We start from the raw sequence: 19016 nt of genomic DNA on the forward strand, positions 1-19016 counted from the left end.
CCTCAAATACCCACACGCAGATATTGCTTTCACTGTTCGCTAGGCTGTGCTGTTCCTCAGCGTGCATTGAGAGTGAGCTGGATGCTGGGCACCATGAGCTGCATTCTGAAGGAAGAAGGCTGAACAGAAATGAGAGCCCAGAGGAGGGCTCCCAGCCTCGCCTGAGGACATGGGGCGGGTCTGGAACTCAACATCTGGACAGAGACCCGGAGGCTAAGGGATGGATGAGGGTGGCTGGTCAGAGACCAGACAAGGGAACCCTGTGTGCCAAAGCCTCAGGCCACAGATCATGGGATTCACTTTCCACTGCTTTAATGTTGGCTTTTTTGGTTTTGTTTTTGTTTTTGTCTTTTGAGGTAAGGTCTCACTCTAGCCCAGGCTGACCTGGAATTCACTCTGTAGTCTCAGGGTAGCCTTGAACTCTCAGTGATCCTCCTACCTCTGCCTCCCGGGTGCTGGAATTAAAGGCGTACAACCCCACGCCCAGCTGTTTTTTTTTTTTTTTTTTTTTAATTTCACAGGATTAAAGTCATAATGAGAAAAGAAGTAATATGGAACCAGTTCATGTTTTTCTGTTCTTATCTGAAGACAAACTTAATTTTTTAAAAATATGTTCTTTTTATTTATTTATTTATTTGTGAGAGAGAGGGAGATATAGAAATAGGCAGGGGGAGGGAGAGAGAGAGGATGGGCACACCAGGGCGTCCAGCCCTGTAAATGAACTCCAGGTGCATGCGCCCCCTTGTGCATCTGGCTCACGTGGGTCCTGGGGAATCGAACCGAACCAAGGTCCTTTGGCTTTGCAGGTAAGTGCCTTAACCGCTAAGCCATCTCTCCAGCCCGACAAACTTAATTTTCTATGTCGCTATTTTATTTCCCAAATATACTTGTACTTGTTGAAGAAAATGTCATACCTAAACGTTGATGACAACATAATTGTACCAAAGTACCGGGGTCAAGGATGTTTATGATGACAAAGCCAGATTAACACGTATGCCAATGCAAGTTGAGTCATGCAGCTGCTCCTACCTCAAATTAGAAAAAATAAATAAATAAACTGAAGCCTAACCACAGGCCCTCATGCTCTGTTTATCACAGCTAAATTCCTTCCTGGCAAACAAACCTGTAATCTTAAAATCACATGTTCTCTCAAGACACTCTGTGTCATGTCAAGGTCATCATTTGGTATACATATGTAAGCTATTTGTGATACATGTATAACCCTGAGAAGAGAAACACTGTGGGGCAAATTCCGGGCCTCTGTGATCCTTTGAGACAGAGAAAGCCCTTGGTTCCCTCACTTTAAAAAAAAAAATCTCTTCTTTTCTTTGCGACTTTGCACATACATGACCTTGTGCGTCTGGCTTACCTGGGATTTGGCAAATCACACATGGGTCCTTAGGCTTCGCAGGCAAGCTCCTTAACCACTAAGCCATCTCTCCAGCCCTCCCCCACTTTGAAATTAGCCACATTGGGGCTGGAAAGACAGCCTTTACTCAGTCTCTTCCCCTGACCCTACTTAGGCCATTCCACCCCCAGAAATCTGTCCATCTCCTTACTTACATATAGTACCCCCATCCTTAAGTGCTCCCTCTCCCTCTCCCTGTAGCCCCTTAGCCAAATTAGTATTCTTAATTATGTATACCCCAGGAATGCATCAGTCAGAGCCTTTGTCTATAGGAAACAAGGATCAAGGGCCTAGCTATTTTGGTCAGGATTCTTCTAAAGAAGCCCCCTTAAGCCAGGCGCATTTAATCCCAGAACTCAGGAGACAGAGGTAGGAGGATCACTGTTGAGTTCGAGGCCACCCTGAGACGACATATAAATTCCAGGTCAGCATGAACTAGAGTGAGACCCTGTCTTGAGGGGAAAAAAAAAAAAAAAAAAAGAATTCCCCTCAAGCTACAGGAATAGACCATCCAAACTCCACTCTGTGTATCTTGTCCCTCTTGGGAAAGGAGCCTCAGAGAACCCGGCTGCTCCCAAAGTCCTCCCCTGCCAGTGGATTGTGAGCTAGTTCCATGGCTCAGGTGAGGGTGCCTTGTAGCTTCTTGACCCCAGCCAGTGAATTGCAATGCCCCCCCCCTTTTTTTCCCCCCTGTTAGGATGTCAGGCCACAAACCAAAGCAGTTAACGGAACAAAAATAAACACCAAGGAACACCGTGGCAGTGAGTGTGAAGAGGGGTGTCCTTGCAGCGGCCACATGCTGGGGGCTGGTGCTCCTCCTAACCTAGGCCCCCCCTTGACCATCAAGAGTGCCTAAGATGCTTGGGAATTGACCACAGATGTGGGAGTCTGTGGTCCCCAAGAAGAGTGCATCATAGTTTTAAAAAAAAAAATGGTTCTGAACCACAGGCTGGACGCCTTTCAGACTCTCATAAATAAAGCCTCAGGAAGTCTGTGACTGTAAGGATCAATGATTTTAGAGACATGCTGTCCTTCAGATAGAAGGTCCCCGAGGGTCAAGGCTGACGTCGTGCCTTTCGAGTACACGGAGCCTGTCCGTGCCCTTCGCCCATGGCTATCTTTAGACAAGGCCCCGGGCACATCTGTCTAACTAACTGAGCGCCGTCTCTGAGGGCTCGGGCTGGCACTCTGGGTGGTGGCTGCTGTACCACTCTGTAGTTCCGTTCATCAGCAGAGGTTCTGGAATGCTTGCTTGTGCATCTGCCATGCTGGGCTGGGCAGGGTCCGGAGATCCCGTGGCCTCTCACTCACCTCCGTGTGCCCGGTGCATGGCATGGTGCAGCAAGCTTAGACGTGGGTGGAAGGAGCACAGCTGGGGCCGGGCAGATAGCTTAGTCAAGTGCTCACTGTGCTGGTGGGAGGATTTGAATTCAGATCCCCCTGTACCCACGTACATGCTGAGTCAGTGGGGGCACCCACTCATAATCCCGGTGCTGGGGAGGTAGGGGCAGGGGAACTCTGGGGCCCAGTTGGTGAGCTCTGGGCTTAAGAGGGACCCTGTCTAATTGAGGAAGATTCCAATGTCAACCTCTGGCCTCCACTCACAAACATGCAACTGCACTCACAAACGTAAGAACATATTCATGCACACACCACACCACACCACTCACACACACACACACACACTCACATACATATGCAAAAAAAAAAAAAGGACCACAATTATCATGATCAGAATTTTTTGGCTCCAGGAATAGAAGTCAGTTTTTCTGTTCTTTTACACTGAGAAACATTATCTCATCATGACCGAATGTGTGATTTAAAAATTAAGTGCCCTGTTTTGAAATGTATTTTTGTCATTTTAAAAATACGTAATTATTTAAAAATGTAGTCTTCTCTGAAATGGCTTTGTTGAAAAACCTAAAAAATCACTCATGTTGTCCTGATTTATTTTTTGCTTTTTGTGTATTTATAAGTCATTTGTATATCTATATGTATGTGTGTGTGTAATGTACATGTGTGTGTATATGGATATTCATATGTAACATTCATATGGTAACATGTGCAAGTATGGTGCACGTGTGTACATGCATGTGCCAAGGATCATTACCAGGTGTCTTAATCCTTGTCAGTCATATTTATTGAGACAGGCTCTGTCACTGAACCCAGAGCTCACTGATTTGGCTGGCCCAGCTAGCCAGCTTACCTCCTGAGCACCAGGATTACAGGCACGTGCTGCCTTTCTGGTGACCTAAACTCCGGCCCGTCTGCGTCTATGTGAAGTGCTTTACCGATGAGCCGTCTCTGGCCCCATAAACGTCTCTTACTTACTCTTCCAATGATCAGGTTGTATAGGGCTGAAACTTTAACTCTTCACTGGAAATACCTGAAAGGTGGAGCTATACGCATGTGGGCCTTCCTGCCCCTGCATCACCTCGCGGTCTGTCCCAGGCGGGTTCTGGGGAGTCAAATTGGGGTCCTTAGGTTCCATAGGCAAGCACCTTAACTGCTAAGCCGTCTCTCCAGCCTTCACTTAGCATTTTAAGAGAACCAAGGATAAGGGATTTTATTTCATAATCTGCTTCATAGCAGGATTCAGAAGGGAGTAGTCCTCTGATGTAGTCCAATCCTCTAAGAGACCTCTAGAGATGTTATATGTAAAAGAGGCACTTGGAGTAATCTGAGACTAAGATGCTTCCAGAATAAATTAGGTTGTTCCTTTTGACTATTTTTCTATTAGTAATCAAGTGAGGGCAATTCCTTAAATGATCCTGGCCATTTTATTCTCTTGGCCCCACATGAGGGAAGGGGGCACGTTTCTCAGACCTTTGACCTGGAGGATTTTCCTTTTCACTCCCACGGCACCCTTTCCACTTCTGCATGGGGAAGATGCGCTCCTTAGCAGATGCTTACTGAACAGATACTGCGTGAACAAGGTGCTAGAACGTGTCACTGTTTGTCCTCACTCTTGTCATATGAACTGAGAGAAATCACTCACTGTCACTGGCCCGTCAGTGATGAGACCTTCTGTGTCCTTTGACACCAGCTGGCCCAACACTCCCTCCCCTGTGAACACAGCATCTTCCACTGGAGTCTCAGGCCTCCATGGAGCTACCCCGCCCACCATGACCACACAGTTTCCCAGGTCTGAAACGATGCCAACAAAGCGAGTCCCACGGGTTTGGAAAACACAGTTCCTTGTAGAAGTGATCCACTTGATCTTTTATTTTTAATTTAATTTTTATTTTTATTATTTTTTCTTTTATTAACATTTTCCATGATTTTAAAAAATATCCCATGGTAATACCCTCCCCCCCCCAGTACTTTCCCCTTTGAAATTCCATTCTCCATCATATTACCTCCCCATCTCAATCATTGTACTTACATATATATATCTGAAACTGCTAGAGGAAAAAGTAGGGAAAACCCTTCAACATATTGGTCTTGGCAAAGACTTTCTGAATACAACCCCAATTGCTCAGGCAATAAAACCACAGATTAATCATTGAGACCTCATGAAATTACAAGGAGTTTACACTGCAAAGGACACAGTGAAAAAAGCAAAGAGGCAACCTACAGAATGGGAAAAAATCTTCGCCAGCTATATTCTGATAGAGGATTAATATCTAGGATATACAAAGAACTCAAAAAGTTAAATAATAAGGAATCAAACAAGCCAATCAAAAAATGGGCTATGGAGCTAAATAGAACATTCTCAAAGGAAGAAATATGAATGGCATATAAGCATCTAAAAAAATGTTCTACGTCACTAGTCATCAGGGAAATGCAGATTAAAACTACATTGAGGGCTGGAGAGATGGCTTAGCGGTTAAGCGCTTGCCTGTGAAGCCTAAGGACCCCGGTTCGAGGTCCCACGTTAGCCAGATGCACAAGGGGGCACACGCATCTGGAGTTCGTTTGCAGAGGCTGGAAGCCCTGGCGTGCCCATTCTCTCTCTCTCCCTCTATCTGTCTTTCTCTCTGTGTCTGTCGCTCTCAAATAAATAAATAAATAAATAATTGTTAAAAAAAAAAAACTACATTGAGATTCCATCTCACTCCTGTCAGATTGGCCACCATCATGAAAACAAACGATCATAAATGTTGACGGGGATGTGGAAAAAGAGGAACCCTTCTACACTGCTGGTGGGAATGCAATCTGGTCCAGCCATTGTGGAAATCAGCCCTGGGTAGTATTTTTAAATCCCCAAATGAGGGCTGGGAGATGGCTCAGTAGTTAAAAGCACTTGCTTGCAAAGCCTGCCAGCCTCGGTTTAATTCCCCAGGACACATGACAAGCCAGATGTACAAGGTGGCACATGTGTCTGGAGTTCATTTACAGTGAGTGGCAAGAGGCCCTGTAATGCCCATGTGTGTGTGTATGCCCCCCCAATCTGCCAAATAAATAAATCAATAAAAAATTTAAAAATCTGCAAATCACTTGTTTTGATCTTCAGAAAAACATCAGAGATTGTCTTGGGTTGGGTCCTCATACCCGGGCCTTTCTCTTTACTTCTGTGCCAGCCCTTATGCCAAGTGTGCTTTTATCCAAAGCTGGACAGAGTTTGGGCTCAGCTTTGCCACTGAGTGAACAACTTGCTACTGTAGATGTGAAACCTGGCTGCCTTAAGCCTAATCAACCCATTCTTCGGCTTGCGAGATGATCTCTTTCTGCCGAGAAATCGTCCCAAAGCAACAGCTGAATCATGGGAGCATTTGGAAGAAGTAAATTGTCATAAGCGATGTATTTTGTCCTCAAACGGGTATAAACATAGGAGCATCAACAGTGGCAGTATGAAGACAGTTGACGAGAACAGTCTAGTCATGGGGTTTATCCACCCCACATACACGCGTTCTTTATTGAAAAGACACCCTTAAATCTAGTTGCCTCTTGCGATGGTTAATCTCTGGTTGCCAATTTGACAGAGTTTGGAGTCACCGTGGAAACAAATCTCTGGTCTTGTCTGGAAGGGATTTTCTAGACTAGATTAGTTGAGGTGGGAAGACACCTGCCTGTGGCTGGGTTCCTGGACTGCATATAAAGGAGAAAGCTAACTGGACACTCAGCACTCACTGCCCTCTGCTTCCTCACTGTGGCCTGCTGTGACCAGCTGCTTCAAGTTCCTGCCACCTATGCTTCTCCCACCATGATGGAGTCTAACTCAGAACTGTCAGCTAAAGCACTTCCTTCCCTAAACTGACTTATTTTTTTTAATTTAATTTAATTTTATTCTTATGGGGGGGAGGAGAGAGAGAATTGGTGCACCAGGGCCTCGGCCACCAAAATCGAACTCCAGGTGCTTGCGCCACCTAGTGGGCATATGTGACCTTGCGCTTGCCTCACCTTTGTGCGTCTGCCTTACATGGGGTCTGGAGAGTCGAACATGGGTCCTTACACTTCGTAGGCAAGTGCCTAAACCACTAAGCCATCTCTCCAGCCCCTAAACTGATTTTTGACATGTATTTTGTCCCAGTAGTAAAAAGGTAACTAGTACACCTGCTATAATAATTATTTTCCTTTTTCATTTTACATATACGTTGAAACATAGGAGATACAGAACTTTGGTTTGTACATTAGATTTTTAAATTTTTATTTCTTTCAACTACTTATTTACTTATTTGAGAGACTGAGAGAGAGAAGGAGGCAGATAGAGAATAGGTGTGCCAGGGCCTTCTGCCACTGCAAATGAACTCCAGACGCAGGCACTACCCTGTGCATCTTGCTATATGTGGGTGTTGAGGCATTGAACCTAGGTAGTCAGACTTTGCAAACAAGTGCATTTAACCACTGCACCATCTCTCTAGACCCTGTACACTAGAGTTATTTTTTTTTTAGTCTATGTATGTATATGATGAGCACGTGTGTTCGTGAGTGTGGGTGCATATATGTGCCACAGCATGCGTGTGGGGGTCAGAGGATAACTTTCTGATGTTATACTCATCCGCCACCTCTTTTGTGGCAAGGACCTTGGTTACCATGGCCCTTGCCAGGTTGACTGGACTGCCATCTTCCTGCAGGTTCTCCCATTTCCAGTGTTGTGAAGCCTTACCCTCAGTAGCTCAGGAAAACCCATTTTCTGTTTCTTGTTCTGGATGCTGTTGCTGCAGATAGTTTCATACCCACAGCGGTCGTTTCCCTTCTGTTGGCGTTGTTTCACTTCATGGAAGTCCCAAACCACTGTGGTCTCTTTGGTTTCTTTTGAACCCAGTTTTTCAAAATGTTTTATTTAAGAGAGAGAAAGAGGCATATAGAGAGAGAGTGGGCACGCCAGGTCCTCTAGCCACTGCAAACAAACTCCAGACGCATGCACCACCTCGTGCATCTGGCTTTATGTGGGTACTGGGGAATAGAATCTGGGTCTTTAGGCTCTGCAGGCAAGCGCCTTAACTGCCAAGCCATCTCTCCAGCCCTCAAACCCATTTTTTTTTATTTATTTTGAGAGTGACAGAGAGAGAAAGAGGCAGAGAGAGAGAGAGAGAGAGAGAGAGAGAGAGAGAATGGGCGCGCCAGGGCCTCCAGCCACTGCAAACAAACTCCAGATGCGTGCACCCCCTTGTGCATATGGCTAACATGGGTCCTGGGGAACTGAGCCTTGAACTGGGGTCCTTAGGCGTCACAGGCAAGCACTTAACCACTAAGCCATCTCTCCAGCCCTCAAACCCAATGGTACAGAAAGAATAGAGGCTATCTCTCTTGTCTCTTGCCAAAAGGTGTTGTTTCTGAAAGCAAGGCCCAGAAGCACTGGGTATTCAATATTGCTTTCTTTTACTAATTGTATAAAGTTAATTCCAGTGTTCCTCCAGGGTTATGATTTGAAAAATCATCAAGGAACACATACACACACATACACACATACAAAACAAAAAGAAAACAAACAAAAAACAACAGAGCCTTCATTAAGAACAGAAAAGGAAAATTCACTAATTTTTCTTCATCCCTTGGGTCAGGTCACGTAGGCATAGGTGATGCCTGACATCTAATTAGGATCACAGGACCCCAAGTTACCTTTGTGTTTTGCAAGAGTCTATAGTCTATGCAGGTTGGGGGTGGGGGAGACAGAACAGTCATTTTGGAGAATTTTTCCTAAGATTTCAACATTATATAAGTTTAGAATATTTTTAGAAAAAAAAAAAAAGGCTTGAACATTTCCAGCTGCAGCATTGAGGGATAAAATTGCATTTGAAGGGGGATGTTCACTTAGGGACCACTTTATGAAGCTGCTCATTTACCTGGGTGAATATCCTTCTACTGTGTTTTTTTGAAAAATCTAAATTTTCTATGGCAATGTTGGTGAAAATAGAAGTAGACTGTTTCCTTATATTATCAGAAAGTTTTCTATCTTTGGGAGATCCATCCTAGACAGTGAAACTTTTAAAGGCTTTTCACTTTTAATGGTTCATTTTCAAACCACAAGTGACTGTAATGAACATAAGGAGCCATTCATCAATAGATTCCAAAAGATACCATCTTTCTTTTTAAATTCATTTTTACTTTTATTTTTTAAAAATTTACTTGTTTATTTACTCGAAAGAGGCAGATCGAAAGAGAGAGAGAATGGGTGCACCAGGGCCTTCAGCTACTAGAAACGAACTCCAGATGTGTGTGTCACCTTGTGCATCTGGCTTATGTGGGTCCTGGGGAGTCGAACCTGGGTCTTTTGACTTTGCAGACAAACGCCTTAACCACTAAGCCATCTCTGCAGCCCTACTGGCTCTGCTCACCACAGGACTGGGGTTTCAGGCACATGTGGCCATGCCCTTCTGTTAGCATGGATGCTGTGGACCAAACTCAGATGGTCTCAGGCCCCTTGTGCTTACACAGCAGGTTTTCTGACCTGCTGAGCCATTTCTCCAGCTTGCCACCTTATTTTAATTTTTTAAAAATTTTTATTTGTGTGCATTTAGCTTTTTATTTAAAACTTTTTCCTAGTTTCCTGGATGGTATTGTATTGTATTGGCTTCCTATAGCTACGATGAACTATCTGAGTCAGGTTAACTTATAAAAATTTTAATGGCAGATAACAGTGGTGAGAATAATCACATAGCAAGGCAAAAAGTAAAGAAGGAGACAGCGTGGGGTCAGGCTGAGCCTTCTGTAACAATTCTGTTTCAAGGACCAGAGTTCCGTAAGAACTAACCAGGGTCCCATGAGAAATACTTTAATTCCTTTCAAGGGCAGGTCCCCAATTGACCTAGGACTTCTCAGCAGGCCTGAGCTTCTAGAGGTCCAACCTCAACTTCATCATAGCGAGATGGTGCAAAACATTGAGTCCTCAGGGAATCAGCCTTGTATTCAGAGCATAGTTCAATGAATCCCAATGCCCTTGTCACATGGCCTCAATAATTAGCAAATCACGGACCATCTTGTTTTATTAATACTTCTGTGTATTCTCCTATGAAACGCAGGACATCCCCAGGACAAAGAGTTAATCTCGCACAAAATACTAACACTGCCACTTTTGAAAAATCCCATTTAATGCTTTAAGTTCTCTTAGTAATGTTTTGAGTTTTCAGTGTAGGGGTACTTCCCATCTTGGTTAGACTTATTCTTAGTTAGATAATTGATATTTGATCTCAACCATGAATGGTACTTTCTAAATCTTATTTTCTAGTCACATGTGTATATATGTCTATAAATGTGAATATGTTCACTGTTCCAAGTGTCTCATGTTATTTCTGTGGTCCTATTGTTTGATATGTCTTGCTTAAGGAATTTCCCTTCATTTGATTTTTTCCCCCTTACAATTTTTTTTCAAATATTTTAATTTTTACTTATTTATTTTATGAGAGAGAGACACACAGAGAGAGAGATTGGCAGATAGAGAGAGAATGGGTGTGTCAGGGCCTCTGTGAACTGCAGACTCATGTGTGCCATCTTTGTGCATCTGGCTTTATGGGGGTCCCAGGGAATCAAACTGGGGCGCTTTGGCTTTGCAGGCAAGCTCCTCAAATGCTAAGCCATCTCTCCAGTCCCCACTTATTGTTGTTGAAGTTAGGATCTTGTTCTGTGGAATGTTCTACAATGTGGGTTTGGCTGGTTATTAATATGTTGTACTTCTTATCTTTTTTACACATGTATGTGCATGTGTATATGAGCGTTTGTATGTGTGTGCATGTAGAGGTCAGAGGTTGACATCAGGCGTCTTCCTCAGTCACTCTCTACCTTATTGTTTGGGACAGTTTCACACCAAGCGTAAAGCTCACCTACTCGGGTAGACCAGCTGGCCAGTGAGCCCCTGGGCTTCCTGTCTCTGTCTCCCCAGTGCTGGGAAAACAGACACAGGCTGTCACACATGGCTTTTATGTGGGTGCTGGGAACCCAAAGTCAGGTCTTCCTGCTTATGTAGCAGGCCATCTCCTCAGCCCACCCTTCCTGTCTTTTTGATCATTGCCTATATCCTATGTAGGAGCTGCAAGATGGTAACATTCTAATTCTGTCATCTGCTGCTCATCTGTCAGCCCAGAATACTTCTGAAAATAAACAAACAGCAAACAAAACCCTTAAATTCTCCCCTCCCTAGCCTACTTAGTTCCTTTCAATTCATAGAGAATAGGCAGGGTAAATGCTTACCTCCTGTCCACGCCCCACACACTGCTTTAACTCAGTTTTCAAAATAATAAGACAGAGGCTGTAGAGACGGCTTAGCAGTTAAGGTGCTTGCCTGTGAAGCCTAAGGACCCAGGTTTGATTCTCCATTACCCACATGTGGTAGTTTGAATAGATGGCCCCCAATATATTCAGTGTTTCATTAGTTTGTAGTTTGCATCTGCAGCCACCTGGCTGGAGGCGGTGTCACTGGGCAGATCTTACGGTCCAGCCCTGAGGTGTGGTAGTGGGTTTGAAATTCCAATCTAAAGATATGCAGAGTGCCTGAGTTCCACCTGGAATTGCTGAAGTGTGCTGTGCTGTGCTGTGTGGCTTTTGGCATTTGGCTTGTGCTTCTGTGTGTGTGTGTGTGATTGGACCTGTGAAAGCAGACCAGCTTCTTCTGCCATTATGGAACTTCCCCTGGATCTGTAAGCTTCAATAAATCCCTTCCTCCATAACTGTGCCTGGTCTGGACGTTCATCTCGGCGAACCTGAAGCTGTCTGCTACAGCACGTAAGCCAGATGCACAAGGTGGTGCATTTGTCTGGAGTTCATTGGCAGTGGCTGGAGGCTCTGGAGAGCACATTCTCTCTGTATCTGCCTCTCTCTCACTAAGTAGTAAATAACAAATAATAAGAAGATGGGAAATGGACCCCATATGTTCACATGTTTGAACGATTGGTCCCCACCTGCTGGTGCTGTTCTGGGAAGTTGTGGACCCTTTGGGACATATGGACCCTAGCTGGCTGACATAGTTATGGGCCTTGTGGGCTACAGCCCAGCCCTGCTTCCAGCCCTTTCTCTGCTTCCTGACCCACTGAGCTGTGAACAAGCGATGCTGAGGCATTCCTGATACCATGACTTCCCCCACCATGATAGACTCGCATCTTCTAAAAATCTGAACCACAGTAACTCCTTCCTGCCTTTGTTTGCTTCTGCCTTGTATCGTAGAAAAAGTGACTTAACACATCTATAGGCTAGTGAGCCTTTTCTTTTTATAATTAAAAGTGTCATTATGTATGCTTGGCTTAAACTTACTTGATATTTCAATTTATTTCTGGCTTTGCCCTCAAGGGTAATTAATTTGTTCCATCTTTGCTTAATGGGAACGTCTTTAAGAGCAAACATAATGTGTGTGTGTGTGTGTGTGTGTGTGTGTGTGTGCTTAACCTTCCCTACTTTCTGCTTTAACAAGGTATTTCAGGCCATTCTTTAACATTTGCGCACAAGCTGGAACCAGACACGTTTTGGAGGAGCTGTGCTCTCTTCCTTGTGCATTTAGGGACAGTGATGGGTATCTGTGGCACTGTGGGGTGGGGGTGTTAAATGTGTACAGTGCTATGGGGTGGAAGTTGTTCCTATTAAAAGCTACAATAGGGCTGGAGAGATGGCTTAGCAGTTAAGGTGCTTGCCTACGAAGCCTAAAGACCCTGGTTCAATTCCCCAGAGCCCATGTAAGCCAGATGCACATGGTGGCGCATGTGTTGGGAGTTTGATTGCAGTGGGTAGAGGCTCTCGGGTACCCATTCTCCCTCCCCCTTTCTCTCTTATAAATAAATAAATAATTTTAAAAAGCTATGATGATGGGGCTGGAGGAATGGCTTAGTAGTTAAGGCCTTTTTCTGAAAAGCCAAAGCACCCAGGTTCAATTCCACAGGACCCACGTAAGCCAGATGCACAAGAGGGCGCACATGTCTGGAGTTTGTTTGCAGAGGCTGGATCCCTGGCATGCCCATCCTCCGTCTCTCTCTCTCTCTTTCTCTCCCTCTCTCTTTCTGTCAAATAAATAAATAATATATTTTTTAAAAAGCTACCATGAGTTTTCATTGAGTCTTCTAGTCTGTTCTGAGCTACGACATAAAAAAAAAAAAACATTTGGAATGTGTGTGTTCATGTGTGTGTAAGTACAGGTGTGCATTTGCCACAGGGCCTATGTGGAGGTCAGAGGTCAGCAGTCTGGGGTCAGCTCTTGCCTTCTACCTTGTTTGAGGCAGGGTGTCCTGTTCTTTTGTTCACTGCTGTGCTGTGTCCACTAAGCTGGTCTGTGAGCCTCCGGGAAGTTCTCCTGCCCCTGTCTCTCATCTCTCCATTGGTGAGCTGGGATTAGAGAAGCCTGCCATGGTTTCTGGATTTTACATGTGGTTTGAGAATTCACACCCGGTCCTTAGGCTGGCACTTACCCACTGAGCCGTCTCCCCAACCATGTAAGCCTTTTTTGTTGTTGTTGTTATTTTGGCTTTTTTTTTGAGGTAGGGTCTCACTCTAGCTCAGGCTGACCTGGAATTCACTATGTAGTCTCAGGGTGGCCTCGAACACACAGCGATCCTCCTACCTCTGCCTCCCAAGTGCTGGGATTAAAGGCGTGAGCCACCATGTCAGGCTCATGGAAGATTTTTGTTTCTGTGTGTGTGTGTGTGTGTGTGTGTGTGTGTGTGTGTGCGCATGTGCTGCATGTACGTGCTTACATGTGTGGGCTCACATGTGTGCACATGTGTGAAGGACAGAGGGCAACTTCAGATGTTCTTCAGGTATGATGGGCTTCCACCGCTTTTTATAATTTGCATGTGTGTGGGTGTGTTTGCAGAGTGTGTGTGGTGTGTGCATGGATGCACGCACCCTGTGTGCTCAAGTGTGAAGGCCAGAGAAGGTTGATGCGTCCTCTTACCACTCATCCACGTATTTCTTCCCTGGGATCTCTCACTCATCCTGGAGCAGCTGGTTGTCAGTGAGCCCCAGAGACTCTTGGGTCTCCGCAGACTGTCATTACAGGGGGAATATCATGCCCAGCTTGGGAATCGAATTGTAGGCCTGTGTCCAGAAATGTCCTCATGGCTTAAGCGGCAAGTGCTCTTAACCACTGAGGCATCTTCCCAACCTGTCCATCTCTTTTGGTGACAGGGTCGTCTTTCATTGGCCTAGTTCACCAATTTGGCTAGACTTGCTATCCAGCATGCTACAAGGATCTATTGGGATTACAGGCATGTGCTACCATGTCTGGAATTAAAAAAAAAAAAAATCTTTTAAGAAATAGACAGAGGGAGACAGAGAGAGAGAATTGATGTACCAAGGCCTCAGCCACTGAAATCAAACTCCAGACACTTGCACCACCTAGTGGGCATGTGAGGCCTTGTGCTTGCCTCACCTTTGTGAGTTTGGCTCACATGGGATCTGGAGAGTCAAACATGGGTCCTTAGGCTTCACACGCAAGCCACTAAGCCATCTCTCCAGCCCCACATCTGGAAGTTTATATGGATTCTAGGGATTGAAATCAGATTGTCATGCTCGCAAGGCAGGCACTTTACTCACTGAGCTATCTCCCCAGCTCCTGGACTATAAGATTTATTTATTTCATTTTTGCATATGTGTACATGCATGTGTATGTATGTAGGTATTCATTATTTGTGGGTACCAACGTGTCACAGTGCACATGTGGAAGTCAGAGGACAGTCTGTGCTTTTCTTCAACTGTGGAGACAGGATCTCAGAGTGGCTGCCACTGCAAACAAATGGGCTCCAGACTAGCTGTCCCCATGAGCTCCACTTCCCAGTGTCGCAGACATGTTGAGATCACAGATATATGTGCTATTTTGCATCTGGTGTAAGATTTTTAAATTGATCCTTTTCCCCACACCTCAAATCTTGGGTTTCAGCATACTTACTCCTTGTTTTGCCACAAAGACTAGACTCCTAGCACTCAGACTAACAGTGCCCACTTGTCCCATGAGAATACGGCTACTGAGTGCACATTAAGGCTTAGTGGAATGACATCCTTCCAGGGGTCTAACTTCTAAGGGTACTTTGCAGTAGGAATGTCCTGCAACGTTACTGTATTTTAAAGCCACCTGGAATACTTCTGCCATTTGTGGCTAATTGGATTTACATGTAGGTACAGTTGGCGTGTTTTGCTTTTGCTTTTTCTGGGATGCATATTAAATTCTAAAGTTGGTACTATTACTGTGAATTCTACCAATAGCATATATGCAAGGAAGATTCACCTCTAGCCTTGTTTCTTCTTTCCTCTTCCCTCCCTCACCTTCAAGAGACTCACTTTTTAAACTTATTTGTTTTTTGTTTTTTTTTAAAAAGGTTATGCTGTTATATCCCCTTTTCCCTGGCCCCATTGCATTGAGGGCTCGTCCTCAGTGGGGTTATTGGTATTCACTGTGGGTTCCTGAAGGCCTTAGTCAGTCTGGGTTGCAGGGGGTGGCTGGGGTTGTCTCGGCATATTCCTACCCATCTAGTGGCTCTTTTCTGCATCAGCACTGGTGTTTCTGGAATCATCCTCATACTCTGGGAATATTTTCACATCTCTAAGACACATGGTTTGGGTGTGGGCCATAATTAACGAAGGTTAAGTAAGTTAACAGATTTTTTTTTAAAAAAATGACTTATTTACTTGAGAGAGAGAAAAGGAGAGAAAGAGGTAAAGAATGAATGGGCAAATTGACTCCTGCCACTGCAAACAAATTCCAGGTGCATGTGATTCTGTGAATCTGGCTTGATGTGGGAACCGGGGAAACGAAACCTGGGCCATCAAGCTTTGCAAGCAAATTTCTTTTATCACGGAGCCATCTCTATAGCCCCTGACATTGGATTTCTTCAAGTATGCAAAGTTAAAGAAAACTGAGTGAACTCAACAAGCGAGCCTGGATAGACTGAGCCTTCCAGAAGTCAGTGCTGTGGTTACTGGCAGCACCATCCCAGCCCTGAGGTCATCGTTAGTGACCAAAGCACCCAGGTGCCATGCCGGTGACCTACGGCACCTCGAGGAGGGACCCTGTTTTCAACGGACTGGGTCGGTGTCTTTTATTTTCCGCTCAGATGATAAGCTGGTACGTGAGGTAATGGGGCAAGGCTAGATACCATGAATAATTAATCATCACGGCTCTCAGCAAGCTAATTTTAGTCAAGAGCATGAAGCAGACGTAGCAGTGCTCGGTCCCAGGTCCAGCGGTGTCCAGTTCTCAGGGGGCAGAGTGCCAGGCGTGAGGGCAGGGCAGGGGAATGCCGGCGATGGCAGCACTGGGTTGGTACACGTCCGCTCCTGAGACGCAGGCTCTGCTGTCTGCCTTGATTCCCATGTGTGTGGGAGACACGCCGTGAATAGAATGCAGGAGTCAGCAGTCTGTGTGCCATGAGGTACCAGAGATGAGGGAGGGAAAAAAGTAGCATCTACTGGGGGACAGTAGCTATGACATGCACAGACACCCGCATACTCTAAGAGAAAAAGTGGATATACCTGAGCTCTGACTCAGGGATGCCACCTCCAGCAGCTTGTTTAAAGAACAGGTTTTCATATTGCCTGCAAATGTGTTATATTATCTTATGTTATAATATCTTGTGTTATATTATCTTGTGTTACATTATCTTATGTTATATCATCTTGTGTTATAGTATCTTATGTATATCACCTTGTGTTATATTATCTTATGTTATATTATCTTGTGTTAGATTATCTTATGTTATATCATCTTGTGTTATATTATCTTGTGTTATATCATCTTGTGTTCTCTTATGTTATATTATCTTATGTTATATTATCTTGTGTTATATCATTTTGTGTGATATTATGCTCCTCAAGCACAGGCATATACATCTCTATATTGGGTTTCATATTCTGTCTTCTCTTCCCCATACACATATGCACACATAAACCTACACCTTTTCATTTTGGACACAATCTAGATTTCCAGTAGGGGATGGACTAAATAAGCTCTTTTTGAGATATATAGCTGTTTGTTTGTGTGTGCAGTTGCGTGGGCATGCGTGTGGCACGCATGGCACACACGTGGAGGTCAGAGGAGAATCTCAGGGTCGGTCCTCTCCTTCCACCGTGTTTGAGGCAGGGGCTCGTTTGCCATTATGAAGGCCAGATGGGTTTCAGGGTGCATGTGCTACCTTTTTAAAATTTATTTATTTTAGGGCTGGAGAGATGGCTTAGCGGTTAAGCGCTTGCCTGTGAAGCCTAAGGACCCCGGTTCGAGGCTCGGTTCCCCAGGTCCCACGTTAGCCAGATGCACAAGGGGGCGCACGCGTCTGGAGTTCGTTTGCAGAGGCTGGAAGCCCTGGCGCGCCCATTCTCTCTCTCTCCCTCTATCTGTCTTTCTCTCTGTGTCTGTCACTCTCAAATAAATAAATAAATAAAAATTTAAAAAAAAAATATTTATTTTATTTATTTTTGAGAGAGAGAGAGAGAATGAGTGTGCCAGGGCCTTTAGCTGCTGCAAACAAACTCCAGACACGTGTGCCTCTTTGTGCAGTTGGCTTACATGGATGTGGGGGCTCTGTCCCAAGTCCTTTGGCTCTGCAGGCAAGCCCCTTAGCCGCTAAGCCATCTCTCCAGCCCCACGTGTGCCACTTTTACGTCCAGCTCTACTTTGGTGCTGGGGATCTGAACTCCTTTCAGCGGGCTTGCAGAGCACGTACCTTTAACCACTGAGCCATCTCCCCAGCCCCTAGATAAATTCTTAGGCGCCTTTTTAGTAGTCTTCCTGTATTTGCGTAGTGAAAAATTAAAAATTCATTATTCATTTCAGGAGGCAATGACAATTTTCTTTCATTACAATTTACAGAGACCTGCCTTTTGTACCAGCTTTTAGTTCCGACACTGGAACATTTACATTTTTATGCTTTTTGTCTTAGTTGGTATTGGTTTGGTTTCATTCTTGGCTTCGTACAAGATTGGATAAGGACTGTATATCATTGCAGTGGGGAGTGACGGACTCTTTGGGAGGTGTTCTTATCATTCTTGGGTGGTGAGTGAATGAGAGCTCTGGCCCCGTGGCAAAGCCCTTTGATCCACTCTGGAAAATGACACTGACTTTGTGTGTATAAAGCATTTTGCCTGTTTATTTATTTATTCATTTTGAGATAGGATCTCACTCTATATCTATCCCAGGAAGGCCTTTAGTTTCTGGTCCTTCTGTCTGAGCCTCCCTACAGGATTCACAGGCATGTACCCCCATGCCCAGCCCTTACACGTGTAAAGTTTGGAGCATATTTTGCATTTCCAGAGTGAATAACCATTTTCCTTTGGCCTTGTTTTTGTCAGATGCTGGGTGCTTTCTACCCTCCTTAGATTGACTGTGAACTCCTTAGCAGCCATAGTTCAACACTTTATTGAGGCAATCTGTGTTATAATTTAAAACTTTATTGAGGCAATCTCTTCTATAATTTAAATTTTCATTGAAAGCTGTCTTTGTCATAATTTGGCTGTGTGATGGGTCTTGCTTGGGAGACCCAGTAACAGAGTCTATCTGGGTATGTAGAGATGGGAGACAGCTTGCCTCTTCAACTTTTGTCCTAGGGGAGTTTAACCTTCTTGCTTATCTTCACTTCTGTGCGATGAATGGGACTATGTACTGACATGTCCTGACTTAGCAAATGCTTTTAAAATAAGGCGTTTAATGAAATATCATTGTTTGTTTCCTCAACAGGAATCATAGTCCATTAATGAGCTTCGGAGCCAGCTTTGTCAGTTTTTTGGTAAGTTGAGACAGCAGAGGTATGGGTATGAGAAAAATAAATATCCATTATTGTCTATTACTAGTTAGCAGCTGCATAGGCACACCATTGTAGAAAAACTGAAATACAGTCTGTGCCTATTAGCCAATGTCTATGAGATATCCGGTGTTCCCTAATTGTAAAAAAGTAATATGCAGGGTTGGAGAGGGACTCATTGGTTAAGGCATTTGCCTGTTAAAGCCTAACACCCTGGGGTTCAGGTACCCATGTAAAGCCAGATGCACAAAGTGGTTCATGTATCTGGAGTTCATTTGTGGTGGCTAGAGCTCCTGGCAACCCTTTCTCTTTCTTTCCTTCCTTCTCTCTCCTTGCAAATAAGTAAATAAAAATATTCTTTAAGAAAGTTAAATGCACCAGGCATGGTGTTATATGCCTTTAATCTCAGTACTCAGGAGGCAGAGGTAGAAGGATCACTATGATTTCAAGGCCAGCCTGGGCTAGAGTGAGACCCTACCTTGAACACCCCTCCAACACAAAAAAAAAATAAAATGCTTATA

At 44.5% G+C, this 19016-nt stretch overlaps 1 protein-coding gene across 1 annotated transcript in view; it reads left to right on the forward strand.

Annotated features, from left to right (window-relative positions):
• Positions 1–19016, forward strand: part of Ttc39c (tetratricopeptide repeat domain 39C) — a 129287-nt gene that overhangs the window by 27777 nt on the left and 82494 nt on the right. Inside the window, exon 2 of the mRNA XM_004654836.2 lies at positions 18432–18480. Within this exon, the coding sequence (XP_004654893.2) occupies positions 18432–18480 (49 nt within the window). The remainder of the gene's footprint in view (positions 1–18431; positions 18481–19016) is intronic.

This window comes from Jaculus jaculus, chromosome 15 (genome assembly GCF_020740685.1).
Source record: "Jaculus jaculus isolate mJacJac1 chromosome 15, mJacJac1.mat.Y.cur, whole genome shotgun sequence".
NCBI classification, from domain to species: domain Eukaryota; kingdom Metazoa; phylum Chordata; class Mammalia; order Rodentia; family Dipodidae; genus Jaculus; species Jaculus jaculus.